The 14,125-nt window shown below is 34.1% G+C and overlaps 5 protein-coding genes across 5 annotated transcripts; 2 read left to right on the top strand and 3 right to left on the bottom strand.

Moving 5' to 3' along the window:
* Positions 1-594: 594 nt before the first annotated feature.
* On the bottom strand, positions 595-2,640 carry LOC126669906 (peroxygenase). The gene is made up of 6 exons (XM_050363547.2): positions 2,459-2,640; positions 1,880-2,029; positions 1,715-1,800; positions 1,167-1,261; positions 956-1,081; positions 595-869 (listed from the first exon to the last, which is right to left on the bottom strand). Exons 1-6 carry the CDS (start codon positions 2,562-2,564, stop codon positions 716-718), a joined length of 717 nt encoding a protein of 238 aa, XP_050219504.1. The 5' UTR covers positions 2,565-2,640; the 3' UTR covers positions 595-715.
* A 1,280-nt stretch (positions 2,641-3,920) lies between these two features.
* LOC126669228 (eukaryotic translation initiation factor) lies at positions 3,921-6,019 on the top strand. Its single transcript, XM_050362641.2, has 5 exons — positions 3,921-4,154; positions 4,338-4,506; positions 4,619-4,744; positions 5,574-5,639; positions 5,719-6,019. The coding sequence occupies exons 1-5, from the start codon at positions 3,949-3,951 to the stop codon at positions 5,764-5,766; spliced, it is 615 nt and encodes a 204-aa protein (XP_050218598.1). The 5' UTR covers positions 3,921-3,948; the 3' UTR covers positions 5,767-6,019.
* Positions 6,020-6,104: 85 nt separating this feature from the next.
* LOC126669229 (protein PROTON GRADIENT REGULATION 5, chloroplastic) lies at positions 6,105-7,047 on the bottom strand. Its single transcript, XM_050362642.2, has 2 exons — positions 6,675-7,047; positions 6,105-6,362 (listed from the first exon to the last, which is right to left on the bottom strand). Exons 1-2 carry the CDS (start codon positions 6,933-6,935, stop codon positions 6,258-6,260), a joined length of 366 nt encoding a protein of 121 aa, XP_050218599.1. The 5' UTR covers positions 6,936-7,047; the 3' UTR covers positions 6,105-6,257.
* A 613-nt stretch (positions 7,048-7,660) lies between these two features.
* On the bottom strand, positions 7,661-10,112 carry LOC126670545 (pentatricopeptide repeat-containing protein At4g19890). Its single transcript, XM_050364300.2, has one exon. The coding sequence runs from the start codon at positions 10,009-10,011 to the stop codon at positions 7,876-7,878; it is 2,136 nt and encodes a 711-aa protein (XP_050220257.1). The 5' UTR covers positions 10,012-10,112; the 3' UTR covers positions 7,661-7,875.
* Positions 10,113-10,888: 776 nt separating this feature from the next.
* On the top strand, positions 10,889-13,622 carry LOC126667276 (probable metal-nicotianamine transporter YSL6). Its single transcript, XM_050360247.1, has 2 exons — positions 10,889-11,013; positions 11,454-13,622. The coding sequence occupies exon 2, from the start codon at positions 11,508-11,510 to the stop codon at positions 13,479-13,481; it is 1,974 nt and encodes a 657-aa protein (XP_050216204.1). The 5' UTR covers positions 10,889-11,013; positions 11,454-11,507; the 3' UTR covers positions 13,482-13,622.
* Positions 13,623-14,125: the final 503 nt, after the last annotated feature.

Raw genomic sequence — 14,125 nt, 5'->3', positions numbered from 1 at the left:
AAATGTCAAATTTAAAATATTTAATAATTCTAAAGCATTAGTTGATTTAGTAATTTAGGTTGGTTTGGTGAATTAAAAAATATCTTACCAGATTTTAAAAAAATAAATTCATATCAAAAATCAAGTTTATTTTTGTAGAACTAATATTTGGTTCAACTATTTTAAGATTAAGAACAATAACCAAATCAATTTAGTCCATAGCCGAATCAAGTTAAATTTCAGTTTGACTGTCCGTTGAGAAAATCTGCACATCCCTACTTCCAATAGCCAGGCTTGTTCTTTCTAATTCTTCATCGGTACTCATGAGATAGGCTCATTTCTGTTCTAGATGATCTAAATTAGACTTATTTTCATCTTAAAAATTGATTATTGATTTTAACCAAACTAAATTCAATTAATAATCACTTCAATACAACAATATTTAACATTCTTTGGTAATTTTAATATCAAAATAATGTTATACATGGTTCACCGAGTCTGAGTTTTTTGGCTAGTTCTTTTATTGCTGCACTGAATCTAGCTATGCTTATAAATAAACTCATTAAACAACAATCAGGAAATGTTTTCTTCAGCAAACTAGTGTAAACATTCAAGTACACAATGGATCATTTCTTTCAAGAGTTTTTCTACAATGAGATGTTTTGGAATATCTTCATTACAGCAGCAAGCCATGACTCGATTTATTAATAACTATCATTGAAGTATCTCGAACATTTTAGCTCATTTTAGCCTCACTCCCCATATTCAACTTAGCACAATACTCGAACAAGCTCCCATCAAAACATCGACGAATAGCTTCTTTCGACAGAAAACCTTCTTCATCTCTCGCAACAACATACAGAAGTCCCCACTCCATCTTGGCTGCAAGCCTGTCATCCAATATTTGTGTCAACAACACAAGTTCTAAAATAAAAATACATTATGGAAAAAGTTCCGGATTTGTTTGATCACAAACCATCCAAACAAGTCGTAAGCTACTCTCTGACCCTCTGTCATGTTCCATAGCTCTTTCAATGTTAATTTGTCGGGCACGGTGTTAGAATACTTGCCGAAGACATTTTCAAGATTCACAGGCATATATCTGCATTTAAATTATATTCGTAAGGATAGAGGCATTGTTATTATGAAGATTAACAATAATGGAATAATGTGATTCAGTTTTATACCGTCCTTCTGTATCATATGTTCCCGAGTCGCTGCCGTGCTTGGCTTTGTGTATGTTTTTGATGTAGATGGGGAAAAACGGGGAAGGAAACCACCCCTGCAGGAAGAAAAAGCATGATCAACTTTGCTATAGATGGAGAATGGAACTGAATAATCGGAATTAACCTTTTATGCAAAAAAGGATTCAAGAAGTTGCATAATAAGCAATACTCATGTTGTTTTGCAACAAATTAGGCTGCTACCAAGTAATTCTCAGTGTTGTTTTGCAACAAATTAGGCGTGAATGAACTTCTCGCAAATTGATGTTAGCTCTGGTATGATATTGTTCTTTTCAAAATGAATATATTTTTGAGTTCAAATATAATTCGAGCAATCGGCGTCCTAAAACAGTGTCCTATTCAAATATATAGAATTCTTGTATTTCTTGATTTTGAAAATCAAGAACACAAATAAACACGAACTGCAAATAGCAAATTGAACGTTGCGCTAGATAATAATTGGCTAGCAAGCTAATGCATTGTACGAGGAACAAGAGTATGAGTAGACTTACAGGAAGAGTAGCATAACTTAAGGCTCCATTGATAACAACAGCCATTACAAGAGAGGCAATTATGTTTAAACCAATTGCACGCATTCCTGTTTTCAGTAAGAATACAATTAAAAGTACGACATTTATATAAATAATCGAGGGAACAATTCATAATTTATCTATTACCAGCATAAGTCTCCCAAGGATAAACGATTCCATTGTCATCTTGGTCGAAAAAGGCGACATGCTGCTGAAGCACGCTTAAACCGTAATGCTTATGTCCCGGTGTTCCTTCAGGATGTTCTGTATCAGGAGCTTTCAATGCTCTTGCCAAATCTGTTTTATGTACAAACGCATTATCAAGTTTCTATCAACAATTAACAAAGAATGAATAACAAATATCATTTCATTCTGATATACAGTAATTTATTCCACTTACATAAATTATAATCAATTCTACAAGATTTAAAAATAAACCTACCAATTACCAAATAAATTTCCAGATAAACCAAACACAACTATATTTATTCACTCTAATTCTATAAAAAAATTGTGGAAATCATTGGAACCAAACACATCAATTAATCAAAACAACTTTGCATATATTAACACCAAACCTTAACTATTAGACAATCTTTGGTTTTTTGCCCAGAAACCATGAAAATAATCAGATCATACCCTATTATGTCTCCATTTCTTGAATCATCGGCAATTAATAATCATACAAATTAAGAACAAACACAAAAGAAAATGAAAAAAACTTACAAGGCTTAGGAAGAGTAGTTTCCAAATCATCTCGAACAGGTCTGTCATAAGTAACCGGAGCATACGGTGCAGCCGTAGACAAATTTTCATCTATTTCAGTAGCCATAATTTCTCTTTGTCCAGTATTCTTTTTTTTAGATTAATTGCAGTATAAATGAACTATTAGCTAGAACTTATATGGAGTATAAATGTAATTTTTTTTCTTTTATGTGTAGCTATGTAACCGTTTACATTTTTAAAGAGCTTTGTGAGCTGCTTCGTGGCAGCCATGCAGAAATAGAATATTGCGTGTGGCATTTTCTGGTTTGTAATTTTGACATTGTGTTGGTGTTGTGGCATTTGCTCGTAAAAGTATAATTTTGCATGTTAGGGAAAATCTTGTCAATTCTAGATAATTTTGGTGGATGGTCATCCTCAATCTCATTAAAATTACTTAAAATCACAAACACGAAATTGAAGGTTTTCTTTTTGACGACTTTAGTGGCAAACATCTATGAATAGGTTTGATTTGATTCGTTTGAACTTATACTACGATTTTGGTTTAGTTTGAGTATTTGACATATTTATGTTTGGTCGATTTTGATCGGTTTAAATTAATTGAACCAAACCAACCAATGCATTACCTCTAATTGTAATATTACACTTATTAACCAAATAAATAATTAAGAAAGGTGAGCGCTTATATGAAAAAACAAACATATAATCTAACAGATTATTGTTTAGCGTTTATACCATTTGACCTTATTCCACTAATAATGATCTATATAACATTATGTGTATATTTTATATAAATTCTAATTTAAATACATTAAATAAAGCTTATGTTTATATTAATATATTAAGTTTTAATTTATTTAATCGAAAATATACATTATGCATTGAATAAGTGATATGTATTTTAAATATGTATTTTTATTAAATATCAATTTAATTAGATTAAATATTGAATACACACCAAATATATATAAAAATCTTAATCATTTCAAAGTACCTCATTTTTTTTTATAATTTCACCTTTTAAAATTCTCAATTTTAATTTATTTTTTATTTTTAACTGTAACTATTTATTTGTATTGAAATATAAAAAAAATTCAAATATGCTATATTTTATATTGTTCGAATTTTATCAAATACAATCAAACGCGGAGTGGTATGAAGAGTTTATTTGGAAATTTTTCCACACTAATTTCAACAAACGGTGAAATAAGCTAGAATTAAAAAAGTTTTAAAATGAAATTATAATAAAAAATAAATTAAAAAGACGGTTGAATTTATATAAAATGGAAAATTTTATATTTTTTAATCAAAAATCGTATTTATATATATATGAAAAAATAAAAAATATGTAAACAACTCAACAATAAAACGATAGTTATGGGCTTGCTAAAATAGGCTTGGAAGAGGCCCTATATTATCTGGTCCGACCTAATCTGAACCTCATTTATAGTAAAGAGTCATACCATTTCTGATTATTGCACAGATAGATTGAAATGGCAACTGAAACAGCAGCAACCGAAGGAGCCACCGCCGCGGAGACGACTCTCATCGGAACGGAGAACTTGGCGCCACAGACGGTTCCGCACAAGCTGGAAAGAAAATGGACTTTTTGGTTCGACAACCAATCAAAACAAGGCGCCGCCTGGGGTACTTCTCTCCGTAAAGTTTACACCTTCGATACCGTTGAGGAGTTTTGGTGGTAATTTTTACTCTATCGATCTATTGGATTGTTTTTGTTTTTTGGTTTTTTGAATTATTGATTTTGCGGATTTTTTGCAATTAGGGTTTTGTTTATGATTTAGATTTGTGTTGTTATGTTCATTTATTAGATAAGGGACTTGAAAAAAAATACGCTTTAATTGCTGCTTTGCTGCGTGTGTAGTTTGTATGAGCAAATATTCAAGCCAAGCAAGCTAACTGCAAATGCTGATTTCCATCTGTTTAAAGCTGGAGTTGAACCTAAATGGGAAGATCCCGAGTGCGCTAATGGCGGCAAATGGTCTGTTGCTTGTGGCAGGAAGACTCAACTTGATACCATGTGGCTCGAAACTGTAATTCTCTTTATGTCGTTTTTCATTTTGTATATGTTTGCTGATTTCTTGCTGATTTTTGTTGGTGTATGACTTATTGGGTTCGGATGTTCGCTTCTTTTTAATTGTGTAGATGATGGCTTTGATTGGAGAACAATTTGATGATTTGGATGAGGTTTGTGGTGTGGTTGCTAGTGTACGACAAAGGCAAGATAAACTTGCATTGTGGACCAAGACGGCAACAAATGAGGCTGTCCAGGTTTATATCAGTCTTGTGAATCTAGTTGATATATAAGCTACTGAGTTATAGTTTTCTGTCGTTCATTACCTTTTGATACTAAATTGAAATTTCTATCAAACATATATTGAATTCCATCCCAGGCACGCAACTTGAAATTTCTATTTAACATATATTGAAATCCATCCAAGGCCTGTGCCATTTTCTTTTTTTTATGATGTTATCTCAATCCTAGTTTTTATTCAAAATAATAGAGTTTTGTTATTGTGAGTTTCATGGAGAGATCGAGTCTCATTTATTTCTTTGGGTAAAAGAGCAATGGCAGCAGTTCCATTCTTATAGACAAAATAAACGACTAGGACATGCCAATCAACGTAGGTGAATTGATGTCTATCGTTCTCTGTTGTGTGAAATAGCTTTTTTCTTTTTCATGTTGGCGGTTTTAACTAAGATTGGAAATAAGGAAAATAACTGTTGTTTCCCACTCTCCAAAGCAACGTGTGCGTCCAAATTTTACCTGTATAAATTAATGTATGCCCGTGGATGGAGATTTAGAAAAAATCGCGATGGTAGATTTGTTGCTATTTCCTTGTTTTTCAGCCATTATCCTTGGATTACTACTAATATTATCAGGTTTATTTGAAGTTCATGTTTTATCATAATATTGTAAAAAGAATATCATGGGTAAAGTGCAGTGATGACTAGTTTGTGAATCCGGATTGCATTGTGTTTTTAGTTTTTCTTCCTTGATCGGTTGATCCTTTCAGTATGAGAGTACAAACTCTATTTGTTTCAGTTCCATGCATGCCCCCACTGATTCATTCAATTGTGACTGTAATTCATTATGTAGATGGGCATCGGCAAGAAGTGGAAGGAGATTATTGATTGCACCGATAAGATTACTTACAGCTTCCATGTAAACTTTTTTTTTAAAGTTATCTACTTATAATAAAGTTTACTTGTGGTTTTATGTCTAACTGTCTTGTTAATTGCAGGACGATTCTCGGAGGGATAGATCTGCGAAAAGCCGTTATAATGTATGAGCTTTTGTGGAGCGTTTTATCGTATGGCATTCTTGAACACCAAGCAATTAAAAGTATTTTACTGGAGAACACCTGGATGGATGCATTGAAATGCTTCTGAATTTTGTTGTTTGCCAATTTTTTGCGTCCATCAAGGTATCGCAGCATCTGGCAATTTGTATGAGAGATTGAAAGGAAGAGGAAGAAACCGAAAGAGACAGATTTCGTGTGTAATACATATTTTAGCAGAAATACATTTTGTCAATTTGAATCATATTTCTGACTCTGGCTAGTTAGACTTGATTTTTTGTTTCGCTTGTCGGATTGGTTGCTGAAATTAAGAATTGAGTAACAAAATGTAGTAATAATTATGATTAACATTCTGATTCAAAAGGTATTCAGATGAGAACATTTACAACTGAGGAAGTCCACACTAAAACTATGATTTCAAAACGTTTCATTATCACAATGTGAATCGTGATGACAGATTGGTATATATTTTGCCCAACTGATCATGCAAGAAAACCAAGTCTTTCTCCATTCTTCTTGGCCAACCTAATCAACCCTTGCCTTTGTTTTGCGTCTGCTCCTATTGATTTGCAGAATTCAGTAATCACCTGAAAATTTTACGTGATTTACAAGTTAAGCAGCCGGCTAAAATTGGTTCATATTCAAAATATGCTCAGATGATTTGAATGGTTTAGTGTTTCGAATTCAACTATCAAACTAATTTAGAATAACCATTTTGGATCCGTAAATTAGACCCAATAGTTGATTTGGTTTAATTAAATCCGAGCTGTTACAAAATCAGCAGCAGAACATATAAAATGCGTGGTCTAAAATCTAAGTTGATGTCTAAGCTTGTAATAATGAATACTCCTTATCACTGAATAATGAGTGGTAAATAGAAAACAAGTGAAGAGACAAACCTGAGAGTGTACGGCAATAGCTTTGCCTCTAAGCTGATTGAACCTCTTCTTGCCAATAATCTGGCGAGCAACAACAACAAGAGGTGCAAATAAACCTTTTCCTTCGTTAACGTTCTTCATCATCGGAGCCATTCGTACCGGCTTTCCAACTCTCACATGCTTCGGCACTGAGTTAGCCAATATTCCATAGTCATCACCAGCCTTAAATGATGAAGTACCAAACCCTCCTTTAAACCCAGTTGCTGTAATTGAAGTTGCCATTGAATTACAAGTGTTTTTCTAGCTCGAACTAGAATGTTAGAGGTTGTTCTTTGGTGGGTTTTTCTTTGGTGTGCTGTGGAGATGATATTTTGTGTTATGTGTAAAATTTGAGAGCCTGTGGTTTGAGTTAATTGGAGAATGGTGTGTGTGAGAGTTTCATGGAACGCTTATAGCCACATATTGAGTTGGCTTGAGTTTTGTATGGTCCCCAATTAAGTTGGAGAAAATCTAGATCTACAATTCTGGTGGTTCTTCTTTCTAGTGTTTTAAAAACGGAACCGAAGTGGCTATCGATTTATGGTTCAGCCGATTTAATTATTTATAAAAAATGAATATATTAATATAGAATATATATTATGTAATATATCTTTTCTATAATAATTTTATACATTAAAATTTTTAGAGACACATACAAAATTTAACTAGCGATCGAATTTGGAAAACCTAGAAAATGGATGACACTCGAATTAAACTGGTAAATAAAGAACCGAATGGTTTTTACAGTTTAAACAATTCAATATAATTTGGTTTTTGTGATTTTTCGGACCAATATTTTTAATTTCTAAAAAGGAATAGAACAGAACTGACCTCCGATTTGCAATCGAACCGATTGAGTCGACAGGTCCGGTTTGCTGCTCTTTAGAGGGACCCATTAAACCATTTGTTCAAACGTTTGGCAAGTCTTGGTTCTTTAATTTTAGGCCGGAGAAATGAAGTTTACATAATTAATGAGAAAATAAATGAAATTGGGCGATAGAAAATAGAGTTATACATTGACCAGCTACAGGTGACCAAACTCAAATTGTATCAGCCATTCCCAAGTTCTTGGAGGTTACATATGTAGTTGCTGCACAACATGTGAACAACATGCTTGTGGAACATTCTTCTAAGCTGATTTTCTTGACAAGAAGCAAATTCAACAAATGAAACAAGACCAAATTTAACCAATTCCTTTAGATATCCTCTGAGATATGTCAGAAACAAGAGCATATTTGTTGCTATCATAGCATGCAGTTGTAAATGCAGCCAACGTTATTCGATCTACATTCCGGTCCTTTTCGACCAACTTATGAAAAAATAATGCAGCCACACCAACTTTACTCTCACTACAAAGCTTCCTTATCAATGTGTTAGCCGTTCGAATCCACAGTTTTTTCTCGACCCTCTCCAAAATAATCATAGCCGTAGCAGAATCGCCTTTTTTACAGTACTCGTAAGCTAATGTCACCCTCGTAACTTCACATGGGGTCATGCCCTTGTCTATCATCATCTCATACAGCTGACAAGCCTCATCTAATTTGGACTCGTTGCACAATCCACTTATCAACGCTCCGTAAGTAAAGCTATCGGCTACACAGCCATTGTCGCTCATCTTACGGAAAAGTTTCACAGCTGAACTGACGTGTCCGTCTCGACAGTATCCGCATATCATCGATGTGTATGTTTCTTTTGTTGGAACCAAGCCACACCCAACAGCTTCGTTGAAAAATTTCTCACTGTCTTCCATCCTCTTTTGCCTACAAAAGGTTGCAATCAGCACATTATATGTATGCATATCAGGTTTTAATCCAACTTTGATCATCCTACTGAAAATTGCGAGGGCCTGGTTAAAATAAGCCTGCCTACAAAACTCAGATATAAGAATGGTACAAGTTACTCTATCAATCTGTAATCCACATTTTAGTTGCTTCCTGAGCAGTTCACAAGCCTCTTGAAATCTTCCCTTCTTACAAAGCTCGTTGACAATCACGTTATATGTGAAGATATTGGGAGCAAACCCTTCTTTATCCATTAATTCCATCAACTCGTATGCTCTTTCAAAGCTTCCGGCTTTACAATACCCATCTACGAGACACGTATACGTGTTGGTATTAGGAACCAATCCCTGTTCTTTCATCCTACTCAATAACATCTCTGCTCGATTCATCTTCTCTTCTTTGCAGTACCCGTTTATCATGCACGTATACGTATATACATTCGGTTTATAATTATCACTTCTGATAAGCTTAAGAAATAATCTAAATGCCTTCTCAGTCCACCCCTTCTTACATAACCCGTCAATCAATGCCGTATGAGTATACACATTAGGTTTCCAACCCTTTCTCACCATCTCCTCTAGCATCTCAAATGCTTGCTTAACACTCCCTTTTTTGCATAACCCGTTAATCAAAGACGTATAATTTATCAAATTCGGATTCAAACCCATCCGAATCCATTTATTGAAAAACCAAAAAGCTCTATTCACAAAACCATTCTCACAAAAACTACTAACTATCAAAGTACAAGTAGCATTATCAACCACGAAACCTCTCTCAATCATGGCCTTCAACCACCTATCAGCATCAGAAATTCTACCCATTCTACAATAACCAACACCCATCAACTTATAACTGCTAGAATCAGGAACCGCACCTCTCTCAAGCATTTCGTCGAACAGTTTCTCTGCATAATCAACCAAATCTAACTCAACACAAACCCCAATAACAAAATTTAAAATCCGAGTTTTCAACACAAACCCATGATTTTGCATCTCAATTACCATATCAACAGCTTCTTTTAACCTCCCAATCTCAGAGAAATTATTAACCATAGATTGCATTACTTCACTAGCTTTATCCAAATTACCGTTGGTAATCAAAGAAGTTGCACAAACTATGTATAATCTCATAAAATGTCTGAATTTTGAATACCCAGTTGCCCAATTGAAGAAACTCAATGCTACAACTGACCCAGCCTCGCGTGCTAGTGAAGCAACGATAATAATGACGTGTTCATGGGTTAGAGTGTCAGGGTTTATTTCAAGGTTGAGAGCTGGAGGTGATAATGCTGAGAATGTGGTGGTTTGTTGGTTATGAGATTCGCAGATTAGTGTGCAGATTGAACTGACGGAAGAATGCGGCGGCGGCGGCGGCGTTGGAGGCGGAGTGGGTGAAGAGGGAGGGTTGTTGTGGATGAAACGGTGGTGGGAACTGAGTGATTTAGAAGAGAGGAGAGATAAGAGAATGTACAGTGTTGGTGGCGGAGAAGAGAATTTAGATTGAAATCCATGGGATTTGAGTATGAGCTGAGAAATCATTAACTGAAGTTTGATTCAACTCGGTTCACTTTGATTTAACATTGTACAAAGTTTTTAAGTTTTATCTTAGTTCCATTTAGGAGTGTAAACAAACCGAGGCGTAGGAGCTTGGTTCGTGTTTGTTCGCATTATAAATGGACCGAGCTCTTGATTTTTTGTTTATTTGTTTGAATTGAACGGTCAAATATGAAATAGTGGTGTTTAACTCGTTTACGTTCACGAACAATTCATTTAAATATTTGTGAACGAGCTCAATTAAGAGTTTATAAACGAGCTTGTATAGGAGCTCGCTAAAGAGTTCATGGATAAAAAATTCGAGAACTAGCTATTTATATTTGAGTGAAATATATTTTATTCTTTTGATAGTTAAAATTATATTATTTTAAACAAAATAATATAGTTTTAAAAACACAAAAAAAACTACATATTTTTGCTTGTTAAATGGACAAGTTTACCAACAATTTTTATTTATTCATCCATTTAATTAATATTATACATATTAAAATTTTATTTTTATATAAAATTATAATTGAACCCGCAACTTTTACGGTTTACGTTTATGCTATATTTTGGTATCAAACTTTGGTCGGTTCGTCATTTTCCTTTAGTCACAGATTTGTTTATAATATTTTACGTGGCAAGCAAGAGTATTTTGAATGAGAAGAGACAAAGATATAAACATATTTTATAACGTCAACTACAAATAATAAAACCAAAAAAGGGAAAATAAAAATAAATGAGTCAACTCATGGATAAGTTGGTAAGTATGATGCTTTTTTTCCTAAAATGTCAAACCCAAACAACCAATCATGAGACCAAGAAGTGTCCAAATTGTTTTTCTTTAAGCAACACTCCTTTTGACAAAAACATAAATTAAATATTTATTATATAACATTGGGAACATGAATGAGAGCTATAAACCAGTCACCACCATAGAATTGAGAGAGCTAAACCAGTTTTCTTGTCAGCCTCTTTGAACTTCAAGTCAAGAAAATTACAAGGGTAAGCTATTTTTTTTACCATAATTTTTTTCATGTTCTTGAGTTAATTATGTTTTGGACTTTATTATAATTTGGCGTTTTTCTTAAGTTTTAATATAAGCTAGCTATATTCATGTTCCTGTCCTTTTTATAATCATATGTTTTCATTGATTATTTTCTTGATTTTGTTATCTTGTTACTCATTCTTGTGTTATTTCTAGCTATTTGTCTTTTGTATCCAATGTTGGAGATAATACTGTAGTTGGAAATTTAACATGGTATCAGAATCTCGCCCATGATCGATAGATCATAGTGTTCGGTCTTTTGCAACCTCATTTAATTAATTAATATAAAAAGTATAGCGGGATATTACATGAAACCATTATCACATGAACCTCTCTTCTTATATTATTGGCCTTTAACTTTATATCATAATGTATTAATGCTCAAACCCCAATTCAGTTTTCTTGCAGCTTATGAACATCTTATGTGTTGGTTCTTGGAATTTTCAGTCAAATGACAACAGAAAGCACAGCTATGCCTGAAACATTATTACAGCCATTGATTTCTGATGAAATTCCAAAATGGAGGGATCAGATCACAATTAGAGGATTAGTGGTGAGTGCTGTATTAGGAACCCTGTTCTGCATTTTAGAGCACAGACTGAGTTTAGCAGCAGGAATCGTCCCTGCTATGAATATAGTTGCTGCATTGCTTTCTTTTTTCATTGTCAAAATGTGGACTAGTTTTTGGTCAAAATTTGGGTTCTCCACAATCCCTTTTACTAAACAAGAAAATACCGTAATCCAAACTTGTATCGTTGCTTGCTATGGCGTCGCAGTTAGCGGCGGATTTAGTACGTATCTGCTTGCAATGGACGAAAGGATGTATCAACTGGTTGGTGTTGATTACCCCGGAAATCGCCCGGAAGACGTAAAGAATCCCGGGTTAGGATGGATGATTTGTTTCTTATTTGGTGTTAGTTTTCTAGGGATTTTTAGTATTGTTTCGCTACGTAAGGTCATGATCGTAGATTATGACCTCGCTTATCCTACCGGAACTGCAACAGCTGTATTGATTAATAGCTTTCATACGAATACAGGACTCGCGGATAATCAAGCGAGTTATGTCGGGAAGTTTTTCACCTTGAGTTTCTGTTGGAGTTGCTTCAAGTGGTTCTTTAGTGGTGTTGATGATTCTTGTGGATTTGATCATTTTCCAAGCTTAGGTTTGACACTTATGAAGTACTCATTCTATTTTGATTTCAATCCTAGCTTTATTGGCTGTGGCCTTATTTGCCCTCACCAAGTAAACTGTTCTATTCTTCTTGGAGCAATCATATTTCAGGGGTTTCTGTTACCTTACATTTCGAAACAATCCGGAATTTGGTATCAGGACAATCTACATGACAGTGATCTAAAAGGCCTCGGCGGATATAAGATTCTCATGTCGATTTCACTTATTCTCGGAGATGGCATCTACAATCTAATCAAGATTGCAGTACTAACATTAAAGAAAATGCAGAATAGCCCGAAACAGGATGACCTACCGATCTGCAATAACGGAACCAGCTCGAAACTCATTCTCGAGCTAAGAAATGAAATGTTCCTGAAGGATAGAATTTCTCCTTGGAATGCAGGTTTTGGGTTTATAAGCATGGCAGTAATTTCAGCATTGACCATACCGATAATATTTCCGCAACTAAAGTGGTATTTAGTACTAATCTCTAGTGTTCTAGCACCAATTTTCGCCTTCTGCAACTCGTACGGCACTGGACTGACAGACATGAGCATGCTTACCACTTATGGAAAGATTGGAATTTTCATAATCGCTTCGTTAGTCGGAACAAATGGCGGCGTAATAGCTGGATTATCAGGCTGTGGTGCAATTATAACAAGTGCCTCTTCTGCATCAGATTTAATGCAAGATTTTAAGACAGGTTATCTAACCTTAACTTCTTCAAAAGCTATGTTCATAAGCCAATTAGCAGGAACAGCAATCGGATGCATCGTTGCGCCATTAACATTCTGGTTGTATTGGAATGCGTTCGACATTGGATCACCCGACGGACCATATCCGGCTCCGTACGCAATTCTTTTTCGGCAAATGGCGATTCTTGGAGTTTCAGGATTTTCTCAGCTGCCAAAGTATTCTTTAGTGATATTCTGCAGTTTCTTGATGTTGGGGTTGGTTTTGAACATTCTGAGAGATGTAGTCTCGTCGAAAAGTTCGAGATTTATTCCGATTCCGACGGCGATGGCCATCCCGATATTTGTGGGAGGTAACTTTGCGATTGACATGTTTGTAGGGACAGTAATAGGATATGTTTGGGAGAGAAGGAATGAGAAAAATGCAGAGGATTATGGAAGTTCAGTTGCTTCAGGTTTAATATGTGGTGATGGATTATGGACAATTCCTTGTGCTATACTCTCAATATCAAGAATTAATCCTCCTATTTGCATGGATTTTAGACCTTCTTTAAGTAGATGAATTTGTATAATATCTTAATCAATTGCTCATATTATGCTAGGTAGTGGTGATCACTTGCTTATAATTAACTAACTTGCTAATGTAATTGTGTAGAAACCTATTTCCCGACAATTTATGACACGACCTGTTTAAAGGACACAATACGAATATAGATCTGTAAAAATTTGTCGTTTAATTAATTATTGACCATAAGTGATAGTTGTGCGCCGAACAGAAGTATAACTCAAATTCAAATCGGATCAAACCGTATTATTTGGTTGATTCGGTTTGGAGTTATATTAATTTAAGCCTTAAAAATTTTTGTCTAAGAAAATTTGTGTATAAGAAGTGGAGTAACATATTTTTCTATTGAATATAATTTATTAATTTATTTGTTAGCTATTATTAAAAAATAAAACTTAAGTGAAAGATTATGACTGTTGTTTGATCAAAAAAAAAAAATTGCTAATTATTTGAAAGATTAGTTCATTCCTATTCCATAAATAAATAACATAAAATTTACAATTTGACATCCTCTATAATAAATTTGTCATTTAGGCATATATTAAATATGAAAGTTGTTATATTCTAAAAGAATTAGATAATAAATTTATATAAAAAAAATCATATATATTTTTGAATAATTTTAAAAAAATATATACATG

Source organism: Mercurialis annua, linkage group LG2 (assembly GCF_937616625.2).
Source record: "Mercurialis annua linkage group LG2, ddMerAnnu1.2, whole genome shotgun sequence".
Classification (NCBI taxonomy): Eukaryota; Viridiplantae; Streptophyta; class Magnoliopsida; order Malpighiales; family Euphorbiaceae; genus Mercurialis; species Mercurialis annua.
The sequence above is the reverse complement of the archived record's forward strand: the minus strand, read 5'-3'. Positions and strand labels throughout refer to the sequence as shown.

Excerpts from the sequence above, each read along its gene's own strand:
- LOC126669906 (XM_050363547.2), bottom strand. The coding sequence starts at position 2,564 with ATGGCTACTGAAATAGATGAAAATTTGTCTACGGCTGCACCGTATGCT. Across the intron at positions 1,801-1,879 it reads TCCTTGGGAGACTTATGCTG|GAATGCGTGCAATTGGTTTA; the intron begins GTAATAGATAAA and ends TACTGAAAACAG. Across the intron at positions 1,082-1,166 it reads ACATATGATACAGAAGGACG|ATATATGCCTGTGAATCTTG; the intron begins GTATAAAACTGA and ends ATTTAAATGCAG.
- LOC126669228 (XM_050362641.2), top strand. The coding sequence starts at position 3,949 with ATGGCAACTGAAACAGCAGCAACCGAAGGAGCCACCGCCGCGGAGACG. Across the intron at positions 4,507-4,618 it reads ATACCATGTGGCTCGAAACT|ATGATGGCTTTGATTGGAGA; the intron begins GTAATTCTCTTT and ends TTAATTGTGTAG. Across the intron at positions 5,640-5,718 it reads AGATTACTTACAGCTTCCAT|GACGATTCTCGGAGGGATAG; the intron begins GTAAACTTTTTT and ends TGTTAATTGCAG.
- LOC126669229 (XM_050362642.2), bottom strand. The coding sequence starts at position 6,935 with ATGGCAACTTCAATTACAGCAACTGGGTTTAAAGGAGGGTTTGGTACT. Across the intron at positions 6,363-6,674 it reads CTATTGCCGTACACTCTCAG|GTGATTACTGAATTCTGCAA; the intron begins GTTTGTCTCTTC and ends TAAAATTTTCAG.
- LOC126670545 (XM_050364300.2), bottom strand. The coding sequence starts at position 10,011 with ATGATTTCTCAGCTCATACTCAAATCCCATGGATTTCAATCTAAATTC.
- LOC126667276 (XM_050360247.1), top strand. The coding sequence starts at position 11,508 with ATGACAACAGAAAGCACAGCTATGCCTGAAACATTATTACAGCCATTG.